Raw genomic sequence first — 20,859 nt, forward strand, 5'->3', positions numbered from 1 at the left:
AAGGGGGGCAGATGGGGGAATCGGAGAGGAGGCTCCAAGACTCCTCGCCGGAGACCAGCGGAGAGAGTACGGGTACTCCGCTGCCCACACCCTCCCTGCGCAGAAGACTTCCGCGCAGGGAGAGTAGGAGGAGACTTGGCGTCAAAGAACTTCTTTGCTGGAAGAAGTTCAAGAAACGCCCACTGACGGATTCTGCCAGCGACTGAAACAGCCATAAAGTGAAGGGCTGTCCAGACAGAAAGGGTTCAACCAGGTAACCTAGCCAGGAGTGGCGGCAACTTACGCACGAGCAACCCCTAGAACCATTACAGTGGGGTTCAGGTCAAACTTTTTGAACTTCTTTTAGGGAGGAGGGAAGGCCCGTTTTGGGGGTTGAAGGGCCAAAATGTTGAGCTTTTTTTAGGGGAGCCAAAGTTGTTCAGCTTCTTTAGGGGGAGCCAGTGATCTACCAATGATCTACCACAGACATCCAGTAATCTACCGGTAGATCATGATCTACCTGTTGGACATGCCTGGCATAGAGGACTACAAGTGCTAGGGGCATTGATGGAAAGAGGCTACAGCTCTTTTATTAAAAAAACCCCAAAAACGCAATTGTGCACCAGAATACCTTTATCAACCAGATCTTCATGGCTCAGGTAAAGTCCTTTTACTTTGTTTTTTTTATTCATTTAAAGCGCGCTAATATCATAGCTGCACACCCACGCTGCCCAACTTTAAGCAGTGCCAATCACAAGCACCAGAAGTAGTAAAGGCAGGCACAATGGGACTAACGCTCTTATGGCAATTTGGAGCAAATAAAATATTTGGAATCAGCTATGAAATAAGAGCTTGAAAAATGTGCAGCCATGGTCACAAGCGTTTTGTGTCTTGATGTCTCAATGTGCCCGTGAATCACCCAAATGATCTTCAGCTTATAGAGCATTGCTTGATATATTCAGAAGTACATCCTGCTGTATTCAATCCAGCTTACTCCCACTGGTGGAGGAAGAGGGGTGCGGGGGGAGCGCACCAGCCCCGCTCCCACCTGCTCTCCATGCCCCCCCCCCCCGCCAGAGCATGAAACTCTGCCACTGCTTACTGCCAGGTAAGTGTGCAGAGGATTGCAGCCATTATTACCTTGAGTTTCGCCAGGCAAAGGGGACCTATTTTTTTTTACCTACAGCTCTGGAAGAGATAGAAAGAGCTGTTGAAGGGAGAAATTGGTCATTTATTTCAATTTAATGCAAAGTGCTAAGATGACTTTCTTTGTAAATAGCAAGTACCCACTTGACATTTATCTAAGGGAATTCAAAGAATGCAGAGAACAGAACCGAGTTTGACTAAGAAGAACGCAAACCATCCGTAGGACTTTTGTTTAAAGTGGATTAAAGTGATTGCAGCTTGGCTGCTCTCTCTTTCTATGCTAATAAAACTATAGCGCAAATTCATACCTTCTCTGTAGCTCAATATATGGTGTTGAGTCAGTGCCCAGGTGTCATCTAGTACAAATTTGCAACACAGACTTCCTTCCCCGCCCCTGTCCCAGGGCAGGCTGCAGCAGCAATCTTGACCCCCCAGTCTGCGATGCTGCAAAATAGTCCGGTGAGAATGCTGCACAGGGCCGGCTCAGCCAAGAGGCAAGCTGAGGCAACTACTTCAGGTCACAGGATCCACAGGGGCAGCAGGCCGCAATGTTCTTCCGATTCTTCCCTGGTAGGGAGGGGGCCCACCTCAGATTCCAAAATGCCTGATATTGCAGGTCAGGGGTCAGACCAACATGGGTATCTCAAAACCATACATAATTTCATAAACATCATAACACATTCTCCTTGTATAACATTCCCCCCCATACCATATATACAGCCTGATCCTATGCATGTTTACTGGGTGTCAGGGAACTGCCATCGGCTCAGGGGCGAGAGGGGAAAAGGCGGATGGATTACAGAGAGCCCCCAAAGATCATGGGAAGCAGCACCTCCTCAGCGGAGGAAGGAAGCCACGCCTCTAGTGGGGAGGAGATGCAGGGCTCGGAGGATGCAAGGCAGTGCCAGGATACCTTGCCTGAGCAAAGCAGGGAGGAGGGAGGTCCTCCTTTACCCAAGCCTTCCTTGCGCAGTAGGCTTTCGTGTCGAGAGGGGAGGCGCAGACTGGGGGTCAAGAAGCTACTCTGCTGGGGAAGATTTAAGGACCGCCCACTCTCAGATTCTGCCAGTGAATGAGCAAGACGTGGAATAGAGGCACTCTGCATTGTAAAGCTTTTTTTAGCACCAATAAGAACAGACTAGTGAGGCATCTTGCCTGATTCTCTCGAGCAACCACCCGATACCCTTAACACTTGGAATAAATCACAGTTATTTAAAAGGGGCTTCCTCCCTACCAAGCACATTTTGGATTGATGCCTAACCCCCCCCCCAAATATATACATTTCAATGAGGGGAAGATACTTCAATTCCCCAGTTATCCAAGTTGCTCCTTTCTGTACCTTTTCCAGGTGTTATTGATGTTATCCCATCATCCCTGACATGGCCATACTGGGAGGTAGGTGAACCCACTTGGGGTTGAGCCCTGAGTCCAGAGAGTATCTCCCTACCCCCACCCAACCCCCTGCTCTATAGTATCATTTTTGAGGTGGGGCACTGAGAACAGGAGTATTCAAAATACAGCTGCACTCTACATTTTTTATAAAGGGACCATGACATTGGCAGGTTCCAACCCCCCACCCCCACCCCTTTCTTAACAATTCCCGATATCAAACTTCCTTTCTTTCCCTGCAACTGTTCTCTGAGTTGCCATTTTCAGTAAGCTGTCTGTCACAACCTCAGTATCTCTCTCCTGGGTAATCATAGCCAGTTTGGAGTCAAACTGGTATATATGAAGTTGGCATGTTTTGACCAAACCTTGTACTGTACTATATGCCTGCTAGACTGAATGGATTTTGCCAGGTGTTTATCAGTTGGGTTTATAACAGTAACAATGTAAATTTCCTTCTTATCTGGTGAAACTGTTGGGACTGCTTCTTGCTGGGTAGATGGGAAAGAATCAATATGATCAAGATTACTGCAGTGAGACTCCAGTTTCCATCAGTAGTGATTTTATTGGTACTTCCCCAATATTCAATCTACTTAGATATTGTCTTTGCAGCTTTGGCAAGGCGCTGCAATGTTATCTTTATGATGAAAGTGATGCATTATTTTTACATTTGTCAAGGGGAAAATATAACTCAATCGTTACTAGAAATTGGGCAACCCAATATTTTCAAATTTTCTAAACAGCTTTAAGGAAGGGCATAACAATTCCATATAATATAATACTTTTAAGCAGTACAAATTGAATTATGCATACTTTTTAATGAAATGAATAATAGGAATAATTATTCTACTGCTGCCCAGACTGCTCTTTTGTTTCTACTGTAGTGTTTTGTTTTGTTTTGAAGCAGAGTTTGTGCATTCCAAAGTTTTCTTTATTTGAACAAGTCTTGCACTTTTCAAAAGATGCAATCCTTTTATGGCTTCTTTAATGCCACTGTTTAACCACACTGGTGTCTTCTGGGCTTGTTCATACTCTCTCTAATCAATTGTCTCCATTTGTAGCTGAAGCTCTTTTATAGTGGTTTAAAATAGTACCCAGCCTCCCTGAAGGGAATGGACTTTCCTGACTCCTCCCTCCACCTACTTTTTAAACAAAGCCCCTCAGTTTAAAGGATTCTTTCTTCTGAAATTGGATACAACTCTGTCAGACTTTTAAGGCAATTTTCCACTTGTATGTTCGTTAAACCGTGCATCGTTGGGGTCACAGTTCCCAAACTGTTTTATAACTGTTGGAATTTTTGTTTTGTATTTGGCTAAGAGGAAATAATACAATATAATGGTATGATAAAAGGAGGATTCCCTGGTTGCATAAATCCAGGTTGGGGCAAGTACTCTTTGGTGACAGATGTTCCAGGAGAGATGTAAAATCACAAAACATGCAGCAAAGTAAAGCATGAAAATATAGGCTGGTAAAGTAAAGTAAAGCAAAGCATGAAAATATAGACCTCAAAATATTCCCTTCTAAGTTGCTTCCAAAGTACCTCACTTCTCTGAGCATAGAAAGAAACCACGTTTGGTGTTTGGTCAGTTAAAATGGTTTGCTTCAAATGGTTTCTGGGAGACAGTGGGGGAAAGCAGACGTCTCTGAATTAAGGAATGGCTTGTTAAAATGATGTTCCCCGGGGTCGAATTTACCTCTCCTCCTGTGCCTTGTAGCCACTGTGTCTGGGGCAACAGACACTTAACAATAGTTAATGTTTGAAAGGTACAATATGTTCTGTGTAACCAGACTGCTCGTTTCCTCTTCCTAATAGCTTGATTGCTATTGCAGGACGTTGAAGATTTTTATTTACCTCATTAGACCACAAGAAACAATGCCATTAATATTTAAGCCCTGACACATTTTTAAAGTAAAGACAAAAAACCCTTAAGCCTTAGTAACCCATTAACTATACTTTTTCTTTTTTTTAAGGTCAACGTATTTGATTCTAGTGTGAAACAAAGGATGTTGGAAGCACTTCATCCTTGATCACCAGTAGATACACAAGCAGGTCCTTCAAAAGGTTTCAGGGTGGAGAGCTCCTATCCAGGGTCCTAGCCAAGCAGCCTTGCCCATTTCCAGGATACTCCATTCTGCCACCTTCCCTCTCATTTCCCCAATTTCTCTCTCCAAAGTGACACTTGGCATTCCATGCCCATTCAGCATGCTCATTCTTCATTGAACTGTTTGGAGGATTTGCTCTCTTAGGTCTCCCAGCGGGGGGGAAATCTGCAAAGCTTTGGGTTTTCATGACCCTGCTGCTATCTTCTTCTTTTGTATCTTAGACATCTTAGTGGACCACAAGCTTCACATGAATCAACAGTGTGATGCAGCAGCAAAGCAAGCTAATGCTATTCTAGACTGCATCAACAGAACTATAGTGTCTAGATCAAGGGAAGTGACAGTACCACTTTTTTCTGCGTTGCTCAGACTACATCCGGAATACTGAGTCCAGTTCTACGCGCCGCAATTTAAGAAGGCTATTGACAAGCTGAAACGTGTGCAGAGGATGACAACCAAGATGATCAAGGGTCTGGAAACCAAGCCTTATGAGGAATGGTTGAGGGAGCTGGGCATGTTTAGCCTGGAAAAGAGGAGAATGAAAGCCATCTTTAAATATCTTAAGGGCTGTCACATGGAAGATGGAGCAAGCTTGTTTTCTCATGCTCTCGACCTGAACCAATGGTTTCAAGTAACAAGATCTGAAATTCTGACTAAACATCAGGAATAACTTTCTGACAGCAAGAGCTGTTTGACAGTGGGACTCTCCTTCCTTGGAGGTTTTTAAGCAGAGGTTGGATGGCCATCTGTCTTGGATGCTTTAGTTGAGATTCCTGTATTCTAGGAGTTTGGACTAGATGCCTCTTTGGGGTCTCAACTCTACAATTATATGATTCTGGCTACAAAAGGAGCTGCCCTCAGACAACTGATTATGTTATTAGTATACAGTGGTACCTCAGGTTAAGTACTTAATTTGTTCCGGAGGTCCGTACTTAACCTGAAACTGTTCTTAACCTGAAGCACCACTTTAGCTAATGGGGCCTCCCGCTGCTGCTGCACCGCCGGAGCACAATTTCTGTTCTCATCCTGAAGCAAAGTTCTTAACCTGAAGCACTATTTCTGGGTTAGCGGAGTCTGTAACCTGAAGCATATGTAACTGAAGGTACCACTGTACATGACAAAGTATGCACACAAGTTTATTTTGTTGCTAATGGCCTGCACCATCCTCAAGGTTTAAGAATGAGCATCTGCTACCACAGGGTTTCTGCGTCTCTCTGCCAAATGAGGCCTATTTCTCAGTTTGTGTATTCAAGGGGAGCTGTCACTTATCACTTGGACAGGGGCCAACTTACAGGCACAGGCAGGCATAAAGCAGACCTGTGTTATGTGTCACAAGTCCAGATGTCATGCTAACATGCATCACCAGTGGCTTCTCCATGTACAAAATTGCTGTATCATCGTTTAGCATCATGGACATTTATCGGATAGCATGGGATTAACATTCTAGTACTGTCATTTCAATTCATTGGGCTGTGAATTTACCTCCTGAAAATGGAAGCATGATCAAAAGTGGGCTTTAAGAATAAGCTTGTGAGAGGAGGCTCGCTTACATATCGTGGAAGATTCCCGCTAATTGAAACATATTCTGCTAATTAATACCACCATAAAAGTGGCATAGCTGCACTCAACTTAATGAGCCTCCTCTGGTTACATTGGGCGAGCTGGCCCATTTCGATGAACCTTAAAAATACTTCTCTTGTTAAGAGCACTGTCTGTGGCAAGGAAAGTGCTCACGGGAGAGCACTAGGAAATATTCTATTGCCATATGTTTACTAGTATGGGGCTTCCTGAACATTGTTTTCTGTTACATTAGAGAATCCCATCTCGAATAATTGCCTGAGCACGTCCTAAATGGTTGGTTAAAGCAGAAGAGCGCAACAGATACAGCAGGTAATTAAAGGTTTATTTCTTGTTAACCCAATCCAACCGCAGCACAACTGGGGAATGGCTTCTAAACAGCTTTTAATAATCTTACAACAGGAGACATGTTATTCCCTTCTTCTGTATGCCCCAAATAGCTGAAGCCAAAGACTGAGGAGAGTGAGTTTGTCAGAGGCCTCTACTAAACTTGTGACATATAAAGGTTGTGTTGTCATGAAGATCAATACAGTCTACCATGTCTTAATGCCCCTCTGAGATAAATTATGATACACTATAGCCTGAGTTTGCTCCATGGGTGGGGGAGTATGAAAAAACATGTAGAGAATCCCAGCTTATGGCACAAGACTGAAGAAGACGACTTTCCAATCCTTCCACCCTATAATTCTGCGCATGATGGTCACAGCATTACCGGATCTGCTTCAGAAAAATGGCAAGAGCCATTTCTCTCATTTTTCACTCCAGCGAGCAAATGGGTTTTGACAAGATGCAGAATTTGTAGTTCACTGAGCAGATTGTTTGCAAGGATGAAAATAGCCACCGGAGGCAGATGTTCCAAATACTCTCCAACATTCATTCATACCTACTTCCAAAACAGAGACTCTCATTTCCTTCCATCGTGTCTCAAGGCATAGAGGATTGAAAAGAAAAAAAACCCCGAAACCCTACAGTCATTCTAACTTAAGATGGCAAACCAAATACTCTGCCAATCCGACAGAAACTAGAGGTCTAGGTCATAGGTAAAGGTAAAGGGGCCCCTGACCATTAGGTCCAGTCGTGACCGACTCTGGGGTTGCGGCGCTCATCTCGCTTTATTGGCCGAGGGAGCCGGCGTACAGCTTCCAGGTCATGTGGCCAGCATGACTAAGCTGCTTCTGTCAGACCAGAGCAGTGCACAGAAACGCTGTTTACCTTCCCACTGGAGTGGTAGCTATTTATCTACTTCCACTTTGACATGCTTTCGAACTGCTCGGTTGGCAGGAGCAGGGACTGAGCAACAGGAGCTCACCCTGTCGCGGGGATTCGAACCACCGACCATCTGATCAGCAAGTCCTAGGCTCTGTGGTTTAACCCACAGTGACACCCGCGTCCCGTCTAGGTCATATACTTGACTAAATAATTCCATCTACAAGTGTGGACGGAATGCTCACAAGCTCCAGGCACACCTACCAAGCAATGTAGCCATGTGTCTGCAGGATTCACATAGGCTTACCATACGTCTGGGTGTTCAAAGGTGGAATTGATGTTCGGGGGAAATTTCCGAAAGGCGGCACTTTGTTCTGGATCTTAAATCAGAAAATTGCATTTTTTTGGTGTTTTTGAAAGGAAAAAAAAAGCTCAACAACTTTCAGGGTGTTGTGCGTGCACACACAACATATATGTGATAATGCATTAATGCTTTCCCTCCACAGCTATGGTCAGCGGTGAACTAGGCCATAGCATTATAGAGATGGAACGGATTATGGACACAAACCTAATTTTCTACAATGGATGAATTTGCTTGACCTCAAGAGCATCTCCTCATAAGAAGGTGGCAACTAAAAACCAACTCTTGTTGTTGTATTAGGATCTAATGATGGGGAGAAATTACAATTACAAATTAAAGCATTTCCACAGCAAAGTCCCCAAATCTGCCCACTGTATACAACTGCAAATCCAGCTTCACTCAATCAATTTACTCCTTGGGCGCAACTGAATTAGTATTTGGCAGTCAATTGGGAATATTACATTTTATTTCTGCATTTGAAAAACAAAACTTCTATCCAAGCCTGATGATCCTTCTAGTCATAATAATATGCCCCAAAATTTATTCAAAAAACAAAACAAAACTGCAAGCGTGACAGATGTTTTCATCAAGAAAGAAATACTACCTGCCACAGTCTGTCCTGTTTCCTGCCTCAAAGGGGCCGGCAGCTTTAATGTTTTGTTGACAGAGATGTGAGAGGAGGGAAGGGAACATGAAGCAGCAGGCCTGCTCCATGTGCCTCCACTGGAGTTTACCTGCTTAAAAAAAAACCCCAGCTTACAGATGCTTTAGCACCTTTTGAACTTCACGGAACTTTTTCCCTGACACAATTGCTCCCAGAAACAACCGTCTGGTGCGAACATGCTTTGCTGTGCTTTCTAAATGATTTATCTTGCCACAGACCTTGATATTCAATACAGGTGAAGCAATAAAGACAGTAAAGCTTTCAGGTTCGACCATCAAGGGTTGGAAAAGCTTCAATGGAAATTAAATAGCATCAAGGTGGTTCCTGAGCCTTTCCTCTTTTGTTTCCCCCCCTTTATCTCTTCTCAAAGAAAAAAGGATTTACACAGGGGATTTGGGAAACAACCTTAGCTGGAGGTACCTTTGCTTTGCAAGATAAAGCACAACCCTATGAAAAGATGACTCAGTCGCTGCTCCTGGCATTGTCTCTGATTTCTTAAAGTTGGATAGGAGTTTATGGGATTCATTTATCTCCCTGATCCATTTTCTATGGCCTCCTTATTGAAGCTTCTTCATGGTAACATCTGGAAACTGATAAGCGTCCTAAGTGGCTGAAAGCAAGGGTTGAACTACACATTACATACAAATGGCAGCGATGGGTGCTTCTGGACATTGTCAAATGGATTTTTTGCAATGTGCTTCACGTGGGGCTGTCCCTTGGTCTTGGTGCAGAAGCTGCAACCAGCGCAGAATATTGTGGTAAAGCTGGTGAGTAGCAGCTAGTGGCAAATACGGTACAGTGGTACCTCGGGTTACATACGCTTCAGGTTACAGACTCCGCTAACCCAGAAATAGTACCTCGGGTTAAGAACTTTGCTTCAGGATGAGAACAGAAATCGTGCTCTGGCGGCGCGGCAGCAGCAGGAGACCCCATTAGCTAAAGTGGTGCTTCAGGTTAAGAACAGTTTCAGGTTAAGAATGAACCTCCGGAACGAATTAAATACTTAACCCGAGGTACCACTGTACAACAGTTTGATGAATTGCACCGGTTGCCAAGAACAGCTGGCGGGAAGGCATGCTGCCATGGACCTGGCCTCCTGGAAGTGCTGCTGCTTACTGGAGTGGTGTGGGAGCAATGTGGCAGCAAGGTTGCGCGGGGCGCATCTGTAGGATGAACTCCGCCAGGGCGTCCCTACCGCCTTGCCCTCGCCACACTACCCCAGAACTGCTATTGTTGGAGGCAAGGCCTGCAGCGCTGCTCCTCCCCCCTGGCCTCTTCTGCTTGCTGCCAGTTAACTATCAAGCCATGTGTTGATCCGTAAATGGCTTAGGGCCCAGGAAGGCAGTTGCTGCATCACCTCCTCCTCCCCTATATATGCCAGCCTACTCCTTGAGATCAAGTGGACTGGAGACACCCTCTAACAATGCCATTGGGGTGACATAGGAGAAGATATTCTTAATAGTGGCACCCCAACAGTGGAACGCCCTCCCCTCGCAGTTTGGTTGGTTCCAACAGTGATGAGCTTTAAGTAACTTGTAGAGACATAACAGGGCTTTTTTTCCAGGGGGAACTCACAATAACTCAGTTCCGGCACTTCTCAGGTGGGCACGATTGCCATTCTTAGAGAACAAGGGAGGCATTCATGGTGAGTTCCAGCACCTCTTTTTCTAGAAAAATAGCACTGGACATACTGAGGCATTTCCTTAAGTTGACTGGAGAAGTTTTGTCGCTCTCCTGGTGCTGCAATGCAAGCTGACGCATTGTTGCCATTTGATTCTTCAGATTTGATTATGTATTATATATTTTATGTTGCATCCCAATCTGTGAGGGGGTTATAAAACCTTCAAGACTGCTGCTTTCCCACTACCATTGCCCTCTGCCATAAAACAGAAGCTGCTGCTTCTATGGGTGGCAATGCAGCTACAGAAGGAAAGTGGTCATGATGAAACCACCCTCACTTCTCTGCTGACAACCATTCCTATTGAAGCCACTGGCACTTTGTTGAGCACAGGTCTGAACTTTAGTGTATCCAGGCAGAAGCCCAACACACACCCCTTATTCTACAATATCTTCTCTTTACAATGCCTCCAGGCCCAAACAAACAAACCCAAAGGAATACATACATAATTTGTGCATGTGTGATAAGAAGAATCTGGGGGCATATGCAAAGAATCTCAGCTTTAGAACACAAAAGGGCACTTTTCTAGCCCGTAAGGTTTCAAATAATTAAGAAGTTGATACAGATTTCAGTTTCTTGTAGTCAGTGAGTGTGATTTCCATGCAACTTGTACAGCCTTTCCAGGCAAGCTCCTTTTAGTCTGGTGGCGCCCAGCCCAAGGACTTTTCCGTTGACCCTATGTGCAATAATTATCCTTGAATTAAAGACCATTTATCCAGTTCCTCTTGAATACTTTAGTCTTTAGGGGAATGAAAGAAATTTGGGGAGGCAAGAATTATGGCCAATGTTCCAGCTAACAACCTGGTATGAAGTCTTGTCTTATTTTGCTCCTCTTTAAGGCAGACAAGGGGAAAGAGAAAACACTCGATTTGGTGCAGAAATGATGTCACTGCAGCATTCTTGCATGCCACGTTGTTCCTGCTCTTATACCATAGCTAGGCAAACTAAGGCCCAGGGGCCGGATCCGGCCCAATCGCCGTCTAAATCCGGCCCGCAGACAGTCCGGGAATCGGCGTGTTTTTACATGAGTAGAATGTGTCCTTTTAATTAAAATGCATCTCTGGGTTATTTGTGGGGCATTCATTCATTTTCCCCCCTCCAAAATATAGTCCGGTCCTCCACAAGATCTGAGGGATAGTGGACCGGCCCCCTGCTGAAAAAGTTTGCTGACCCCTGTCTTATACTAACTCAGATCTGCTTGTGCATCTAGCTCAGTATTCACTAGTAGTGTCTTCCCAGGGTTTCCTACCTGACAATGCTGGGTATAGAATATGGCACCTTCTGCTGCCAGATGCAACCTTGTTTTTCCCGTGAGTTAAGGAATGCCCTACATACATCAACGAGAACGCACACCATGATGCATGGGAAACGAATGGGGCAGATACTGTGGCGGCACCTGGAGAACATGCATACTGGAGATCAGCAGAGTTTTGAACTATGCTCAGCATGTAAAGGATGGGCAAATATCAGAAAACAGATTGGATATTCAGAAAAACACAAATATATATTTAATAAACGCACACACACAAAATTACATGTTCAAAATGTTATCAATGATTTTTAGGGAAATCACTTACACCAAAGAGGCACATTTTATTTGCTTCATGTCACTGTTTTGTCTTCCTGAGAATGCATTTGCATTGTTTATTTTCAATCTCTGACAGAGAGTAACAGTTTCTCTTGGTTCTCTAAGCACTCTTTCAGTTTATCTTCCGTCAAAGTCAGGCGCTGCTCCAAGATTGAGACAGTCTGTTAGGAGCACAGGGCAACAAGTGCTTGTTATTGATCGTAATGTTTTATTTACAAAATAACTTCTCTTAATACACTAAAGAAACCAGAGAACTGCAAGATTTGATTCAGATATTCCACCATTTCAGTAGCTCATGGAAACTTTAAAAATACATGGGTTTTTTTTGCCGTGCTAAACACATCATGGTCTCGGCATCAAAATAAAACCAACTATTGGAGAAGAACTCTAAACTCCAATTTATTTTTTTCTGGCAGAGCATCCCTGTATGTGCTGTGTATTCAGTTGTATCAGACTAGAGTACTGATTCGGAGAATAAAGCCTCCAGCTTCTACAACTCTGGAAACTAAAGTGTTGAGAGTTCCCCTTTCAAAGCTGATACCCAAAGGGCCGCATGAGATGTTCTGCACACACACCAGGGTTTTTCCAAATCTCTCCCTTCCCCCAAACAGGTGTAGCCCTAAACAGCTGCAGGTAAGGCATGTGATGTGGAGACTGCAGCTGGGGAAGAATGAGTGACACACCCCTCCGTACCCTTGGAAGCGCCTTCTCAGGGGGACCTCAGGTCTTGGCACGTAAATATTGTGAGTTATGAAGGGACTTCAGAAAGGGCTTGGATGGACATCACAAATGTCTGAAATACTTTGTTGTATCAGATCCAACTTTTCAGTGATCTGCTTTCAAATATATTCTCCACTCTATTGTGGAACACATTAAATTGATAGGAATGGTGTTACTGAGAAGTGTTGAGCAAGTTTTTGTGGATCTGAACACACCATGTAAGACACGTTCTGTGTTTCTCGGGTACTAGTAGAAATTGGGTAATGCTCTGATAGACCTTAATTACATCAACAATAACAAAAATTATTTTTTTTGTTAATGTATTTTTTTCTTTTTCTTGGTCATAATTGTTTTTCTTTTCACAAGTTTTACAAATTTACTTAAGTTTCAAAATACGTTTTTCTTAAAATTTTGACTTCTCACCCTTACCACAATGATGTATTTTATTCCTACCTTATACCTACTGCTTTATATAACATACTTTTATCTAATACAATTATCCTCTATTTCACCTATTATTGTTTTCATTCTGCAGTTGATGTATTTTTTCTAGGAGCTCAAAGTACTTCACATATAAAGCAGTTTGTTTTAAATCAGTAGATCAATCTACTAAGGCATTTGCTAATTGGGGTGGGGAGGAATTTGTTATCCGTTGGGCTGAGCAATTTTTTTTTATTGAGGAAAACTTTTTCGACACTATTTTAACTCAGGTATGTTAATTATGGTGGCATATCCATCTGATAAAGAGTAGCAACTTTTATTAAATTTAAAGTGCTTCTACTTCCTTCAATATCTCAGAAAGACATATATACTGGCATTGACATATGATATGCAATTTCTTTCGCTGACTAATCAAAAGTCCTACTTCACAAACATAATATTGGTAATTATTACAACTCTGTAGATAGTATTATTATGCATTTATGATCGACGAAGGGCTGAGGCAGAGAGACCGAGTGTAGCCTGCCTCAGGTCAATGAACTTGTGAAGGAGTAACCATTTGTGTAGGCCCACCTGAGAAAGTTTTTGAATAGAAAGTTTCTGATGTCAATCTTTAAAATAGATAAATGTTGAATTGAGGGCCCAGAGGCGTAAGGAGACAGGAAGAGTCCTGCTAGACCAAACACAAGGCCCAGCTGGCCCCTGAAGGAGGAACAGGGCTATTTGTCGCTTCACCACTAGCCCCAAGAAGCCTAGTGATTTATTATTTATTTGCAGGCAATCCAGTACATGCAATGGTGTTGGGGATTTACTCACAAGAGTAAGAACATCCAGCTGCTCCACAATGTGTTCCAAGGCATTAGTCAAAACTGGAGAAATGCCTACTGGCTCATCCATGGCGTGCGCAATGTATTTACTTCCGTCTTCCAAACTTGTACTTGTTGCTCTTGGTGAGGATAAAACTGAATGCTGCTGCATGTCTTGGCTGTTCATTCCATCTTGCTGCATGATCACTCTCTCTTGTTGCATGGAAGGTTGAGCTAAAGGGATACTTGGCTTTGTCTTTGATTAAAAGGAAAAGCAGAGGGTGGTAAGCTTGAAAATATTCAGCATCCTCTTTTCCCTTTCGGGAAGCAAAGATGAGTACTGCAGTTGTTACCCTGCCATACCTGTTCTCACAAAAAAACAGAGGAGGTTCCTCCTCAGCCTACATCTTTTCTCTCTCACATTTCCCCAAAAGGACTTACCAGTTTTAATAACTCGTATTCATTTTTCTTTTATTCTCTGCTGTTCTGGAAGCTCCCAGAAGTATTTTACTTGTAGCCTTTCACTATCATGAAGTGGTTTACAAAATAAATCTCCCTGGTGACTGCTAGCAGGAAGACTCACCATGAGACTGAACTCACACACGGTGATTAGAAGCCTAGTTTTGCATGCCCTTGAGGGTTGGTTCCCAAGGCCGCAAAGCAAGTTCTTTATGAGTTGGAGGGGCCTACTAGGCAAGCCCAAGCTCTCAGGGCCACCTAAAGTAGCTCTTTAGTTCTCAGCCACAGTTAGAAGTGTTACTGCACCGAAGCAGTTTTTCCTGCATGGAAGCAGTTTCAGCAGATTCCAGTCTTGAGTGTGGCAACATTTGAACCTGCAAAGTAGGCTGAGGTTATTACAGACTCCAAATCAAAATAAAATAAAAGCAGGACTGTGCTTAAATAAGGTTGTAGGGGTGGGGGGCTGAGGCATTCTGTATGTATGTTGAAACACATATGGAAATAAAAGGAACATAAAGTGAATTCTCTGTAGCTTAAATGATGAAAGCTAAAAAGATAGAGCCAAGTATTTAGCATCACAAAGCATCACAGAGAAACAAATTCTCTTCTCCATTAAACCAAGGCTAAGTTCTTATTTATTTGTTTGTTTGTTTTGTAAAAGTGATATACGGCTTGATTGTAGAAAAAACCTCAGTACAGCAGTCCTGCACGAAGCTTGTTATAGTCAGTGTCCCTGCCATTTGACAGATACAACAAGCAGGCCTAGTCAAAGAGACCAGGTGCTGCTCTCTCTGAATCTAGGCAAGAAGGAATTTCTTCCATGTAGATCTGCTATATAGCTAATGACATCAAACACTGGTACAATTCAAAGGCAAAAGCACATCCTTCACAGAATCTATTTAACTCCAAAGTACTGTATCAGTTGTAAGAATTTTGCCTGCAAATAAACTAAGTCAGTGTTTTGAAGAAAGTTCATGCCATGTTATCCGACTCAAAAACCATCTGCATTTAATCTCTGGCCAGGCATCACACACATAAAGCATATCTGACAGCTTCCTGTGGAATACCAGGAATGATCTCATGACAAACAAGGATTTGAAGATAGGCTTTCTAATGAATCATGACGTTGGTGAGGCATGTACTTTAAAAATAGGATGGCCAGCTCCCAGTTTGCCTTCTGATGTTGAACTTTTTTGCACTGCTCTGTTGCATGCAAGGTGAAAAACACACACTCTACCTCTTATTTAAGAACAGACTAGATACGTAATATGGGAGTTCATTAAGAACTAGATCTTCACAGTGATATATGCTTAAGGAGTAGCTATTATAGAAATAAATATCAGTATATCTGACTGCATTGTTTGGGAGGAAACTTATGCATTTTACTCGACAGTCCAATAGTTTATTAAATCACAAAACCAGATGATGATAATTGAATTGAATTTTGTTCAAGCAAAATAAATACAAATAGCCAGTTTGTAATCATTTATTATTACTCCTACCATATTACTTCTTTTGTAGCCATTTGGTTCTAGTCCTTTGATATTACTTTCTTTTTTCACACATTTGAAGTGTCCAAACCAACCATATCTTTATTATAGTGCCATCTGAATTCATGACAGCTTACAAAGAATGAGACAGCAGGTCTCTATCTTCAAGGCATATACAATCATACCTTGGTTTTCAAACAGCCTAGTTCTCAAACGTTTTGGCTCCCGAAAAAATCAAAACTTGGAAATGAGTGTTCCGGTTTTTTAATGTTCTTTTGGAAGCCGAACATCCGACGGGGCTTCCGCGGGCTTCTGATTGGCTGCAGCTGCTTCCTGCAGCCATTCAGAAGCTGCACTTTGGTTTTCAAATGTTTTGGAAGTCAAATAGAATTCCGGAACAGATTCCATTCGACTTCCAAGGTATGACTCTGTGTGTGTGTGTGTGTGTGTGTGTGCGCGCCATGTGACTGTGAAAGAAAGCAATTACTATATACGTTTTATGTATTCCATCCCAGCAACCCTATCAAACCTACTGGAATCAGCAATGGAAGCAAGACTTGGTGGGCTGCACCCTAAGCAGGTTAGGCTTTTAGTTGATGTCTGGCTTTTGTACAATGTTACCCAGGGATGGGACACGCCAGTTTCTGAAGTATAACACAGAGTTTTCAATTAAAGTTCATATTCCCTTGATTGATACAGAGTTCAGAAAAGTGCCTGGATATACAGAATAATAAAATGTTAGTAATAATTTCAATTTATAAAAAAGAAGTGATAAAAACTACTCTCTTAAGGTTAGGCATTTTAATATGTTCAATTTCTTGTTCGACAGACCGATCCTATGATTCAAGAAAAGGCCAAGCCTAAGGATGTTTCTACTAGCTTTACACTACAAAGATTGTTTGGCGAAGGACAACAGAGGACTCGAGAGTCCTCCTTGCACATTACAGCAGTCATACACAGCAAAGTTTGTATTGCTTTGGGGAAAGGGAGGAGAGAACATGACCAACTTTTAAAATGTGCACTGCCTTCTATTCACCTTCACAATCCACAGAAGCTCAAAGTCTGGCACAAATGTACCCTGCCTAATTCTATAAAACAGGGACTGGATAAGTACTCAAGGAAAGCTTCCCAGGGAGACAGAAGTAGAAGTCACCTCATATATTCTTGCAGCTTAAGCCCTAGGAATGAGCTGTAAATCTGTGGCAATGCAGGGACCCCCCCCCCAACCCACAAGGGGCAAGACTAACAGGATTACCAGCTCCCTTAATGAAACCAACATTTTCACAGCTCACTTTGTTATTATTACTAATTTAGCATGGTCAAGCTTCTGGAGGGCACTAGGTCATTTCAGAACAAGAAAAAAATAAAAATAAAACCTCATCGACTTGATTATATGATAACATATGCAAGGGAAATAAATTCAGCTCCCCAGTTGCTGCCTTTGCAGCTGTGGTTGGGGAAGCCGGTTTTATTTATTTACCGTATTTTTCGCTCGATAACACGCACCTGACCATAACACGCACATCGTTTTTAGAGGAGGAAAACAAGGGAAAAAACATTCTGAATGAAACAGTGGATGTATCATTTTTGTGCTTCATGCTGTGGCCACAGACATGTGATCTGATGGTGAATTTGGGGTGACCCAATGCAAAAATCCTGAGAATCCCTGTGGATCCATGCTTTGTAACCACGTTTTTGCACCATTGCAGCCCCAGGCAACAGTGGGTGTGTGATTTTGGGGGGGGCAGGCTGTAGCCATGGACATGCTATGTGCTCTGATGGTGAATTTGGGGTGACCCAATGCAAAGATCCTGAGGATCCATGTTTTGTAACCACGTTTTTGCACCATTGCAGCCCCAGGCAACAGTGGGTGCGTGATTTGGGGGGGGGGGCAGGCTGTAGCCATGGACATGCTATGTGATCTGATGGTGAATTTGGGGTGACCCAATGCAAAGATCCTGAGGATCCATGTGGATCCATGCTTTTTAACCACATTTTTGCACCATTGCAGCCCCAGGCAACAGTGCGTGTGTGATTTTTGGGGGGCAGGCTGTAGCCATGGACATGCTATGTGATCTGATGGTGAATTTGGGGTGACCCAATGCAAAGATCCTGAGGATCCATGTGGATCCATGCTTTTTAACCACATTTTAAGTGGGGAAGGAAGGAAAAATACAGAATGGACAAGGAGCACGAGAGGGGTGTGCAGAGAAGCAGCTGGCTAAGAATGCAGGAGAGGGGTATAACGGGAGGGAGGAAAGGAAGGCAAAAGTTTTCCCTCACCTACCCACCCAAGCCAGCCAGCTCTCTCTCTCTCTCTCTCTCTCTCTCTCTCTCTCTCTCTCTCTCCCTCCTGCATGTTTTCAGCAGCACCGGAGCACAGAGACGACACTCTGCTTTCCCCTCTGCTTGCCTGGAGGGGAGGGGCTTTCCCTGCTCTTTGTTCCGTTTGAGCAAACACAGCAAGGAAACAGAGGTGGGTGGGCAGTAAGACCCTGAGGCAGAATGCAGGAAAGCAGCCACTTCCTCTTTTCAGGTTTCCCTTCTCCGAGACGCGCGATTTGATTTTTGCCTGATTTTTTTTGCCATTTGGCTCCAGGGACCACACATTCGCTCAATAACACGCACAGACATTTCCCCTTCCTTTTTAGGAGAAAAAATCTGCGTGTTATAGAGGGAAAAATACGGTATTTGCTGAGGTTGACAGCTGTGCTATATTTAGCACAACTACAATGGCATTAAACAGCAGCTGCTTTTCAGCCATGGTCGATCGGAACAGTAAGTGGGTCTATATGGTCTGTTTGACAGATCTGGGTTTGGGGTGCGAAATATGGAATGCCCCATGAGTGTTGTGCTTCAGATTGCAAATGGTCTTAAAGGCAGCTTCCTGAATAGCTCATAAATCAATGGTTGTAGCTTAGCATTTTTAACACAGGAAAAAAGATCTAGCCTATTACAGGTGTGTGCAAGGGCTGTAGATGCGCACAACAGGAAATGCCAATATTCACTAGTTCTGTGAGCTTGATTAACCTGTCCCATCCTCTTCAGTGTCAAGATATGCCCCAAATATGAGACGTTGGAGAGAACAAGGCATTTTCTACCCCAGTGAAGAAATGTGCTCTATTAGAGCAATGTGTAGGTATTGGTTGCATATAATCACTTGCATAAAATTATACTTCTGTGTAGATATGAATGTTAAAACATTGCATTTTTATATTAAGCCAATGTTTTCCATGACCTTTTCATATGCTAAATTTAATTTACATTTAAGAATGCAAGCTGAATTTTCATCTATCAGCAAAACAGGTTGAGTTTAAAAAGAAAAAAGGGGGGAAAAGAGGGCACCACCAGAGACTAAAATCATCAGGCTCTGGGCTCCCAAAGGTGAGAAATTCCCTGACAGGAAGTCAACTCTAAATATAAATGCTTCAGGAAGGAGAACATACAAGTGCCTTCATAAACTACAAAAATTCTTGTGAAGACCAGAGGCGCCAAAAATAACAATATGATCTCTACAGAGAGGGGTAAAGAAATGTCATAAAGGCTGGTTTTCAGTGTCCCTGCAAACAGCTGCTGCAGGAAGCTCTTAAAATGAGAAGGACAAATAACTCAAAACCGCTGAAACATTCCCACTATTTGCTATCAAAATAAAAATGAGCCAAGTTTTATTTGCAGCAAGTTTTTTCAGACCATAGTTAAGACCTTATAGTGAGGCCTTTTGGCAAAGGTGCAGAGCAACCTATCTCTTTCCTGGTGTGGAGTTCTAGCACCTTCTCCCAAAACAGCTTAACAAGCTCTACCCCTCCTTCCTGCCTTCCCTATCTTGTCTTTGATGTACAAGAGGACATGCCACCATCTTTGTCAACTGGATTTTCAGTCTGAAATGGTGCAGAACTGATATATATGGAATCTACTCCAAGCTAAACAGTTCACCAATGCTGACTGAACATTTCCTTTCCTTACAAAAATGATTAGTTGTGGTCCACTTGAAACACAGAGAATACTTAGGAAGCAATTTCACACTCTCTTAATAGTGAGCCATCTTGGTTGCAAGTCCTGAAAGACCTGCTCCCTGCCTTGCAGGCTTTCCCTCACCTGGCCTGGGAGGGCAGCACCTGGACTGACTCCAGCTACAAAAGCTGAGTGTTGGACCTTCTTTTGTTAGCATAATGGTTCCATGATGGCCGCATGCAAGCTTGTATTCAGAATGGCTTTGTTCACAAGGAATATTAAACTTTAAGCTTCTTCCTTCCCCCCCAGCAGTCTCACCAGACTAATTTTCTGCAGTCTGCTGCAATATATATATATATATATGTACCAAAATCTAGCAGCAAGGAATGTTGAGTGTCATTTGGAAATTTTAAAAAAAGGAAAAGGTGGAGTGAAGAGTGTTAAATTGTTTGCTCAAGTTCCTAACAGTTCATAAAAAGGTACAGTAGTACCTGGGGTTAAGTACTTAATTCATTCCGGAGGTCTGTTCTTAACCTGAAACTGTTCTTAACCTGAAGCACCATTTTAGCTAATGGGGCCTCCTGGTGCTGCCACACTGCCGGAGCATGATTTCTGTTCTCATCCTGAAGCAAAGTTCTTAACCCAAGGTACTATTTCTGGGTTAGCGGAGTCTGTAACCTGAAGCGTATGTAACCTAAGGTACCATTGTACTCTGAACAGAACACTACCACTGTGGGGTGAAGAGATGATATGCTGTAATATTTTGTTGTAGGTTGAAATAATATTTTGCACAGATATGGATTTTGAATGGTCACACTGTTTTGCATCTAATCATCCTGCTAAAGCTTGCAATAGCTCTGTAAGACTGGGAGCCACAATACTAACCTTATTGCAAATTGTGGGAGGACAAGATGGAGATGGGCAAACAATAAGGCACAAGGAGAAGGAAAACTCTAGATGTACATTACAAAAACACCGCGACTCTATGATGGAAAGCAAACATATTGTTGTCATGTGTGGGAATAAGCTCAGAAGGAACAAGTTCTGCTAGTCTGAAGGACAAGGGACAGTGAAGAGCACCGACTATCTCGGTGCCTGAGATATCACAGGTGATGTTTTCTAGATTGTACAAGCTTTCTTTAAGAAAAGCGATTTAAACATGTGTTTCTTTGAAGGCATAAATGTGCAAATTGCAGATAGCTCTTCAGAGGCCTGGGGAAGACAATAGTGTGTTGAGGAAATGAGCGTCCACTACAGGGTCAGGTATGCATGGCATCTGGAGAGTGACAGCAAGGGAAAGGTCACC

The 20,859-nt window shown here is 43.0% G+C and overlaps 1 protein-coding gene across 3 annotated transcripts in view; it reads right to left on the reverse strand.

The window, feature by feature from the left end:
* Positions 1-11,583: 11,583 nt before the first annotated feature.
* POC1B (POC1 centriolar protein B) overlaps positions 11,584-20,859 on the reverse strand; it is a 28,123-nt gene continuing 18,847 nt past the window's right edge. For all 3 annotated transcript variants that reach the window (XM_083573457.1, XM_083573458.1, XM_083573459.1), the window contains 2 exons: positions 13,664-13,909; positions 11,584-11,847 (listed from right to left, as the gene is read on the reverse strand). In XM_083573457.1, the coding sequence (XP_083429583.1) occupies positions 11,749-11,847; positions 13,664-13,909 (345 nt within the window). In that variant the 3' untranslated portion in view covers positions 11,584-11,748. The remainder of the gene's footprint in view (positions 11,848-13,663; positions 13,910-20,859) is intronic.

Source organism: Podarcis filfolensis (genome assembly GCF_964270895.1).
Source record: "Podarcis filfolensis genome assembly, chromosome: 10".
NCBI lineage: Eukaryota > Metazoa > Chordata > Lepidosauria > Squamata > Lacertidae > Podarcis > Podarcis filfolensis.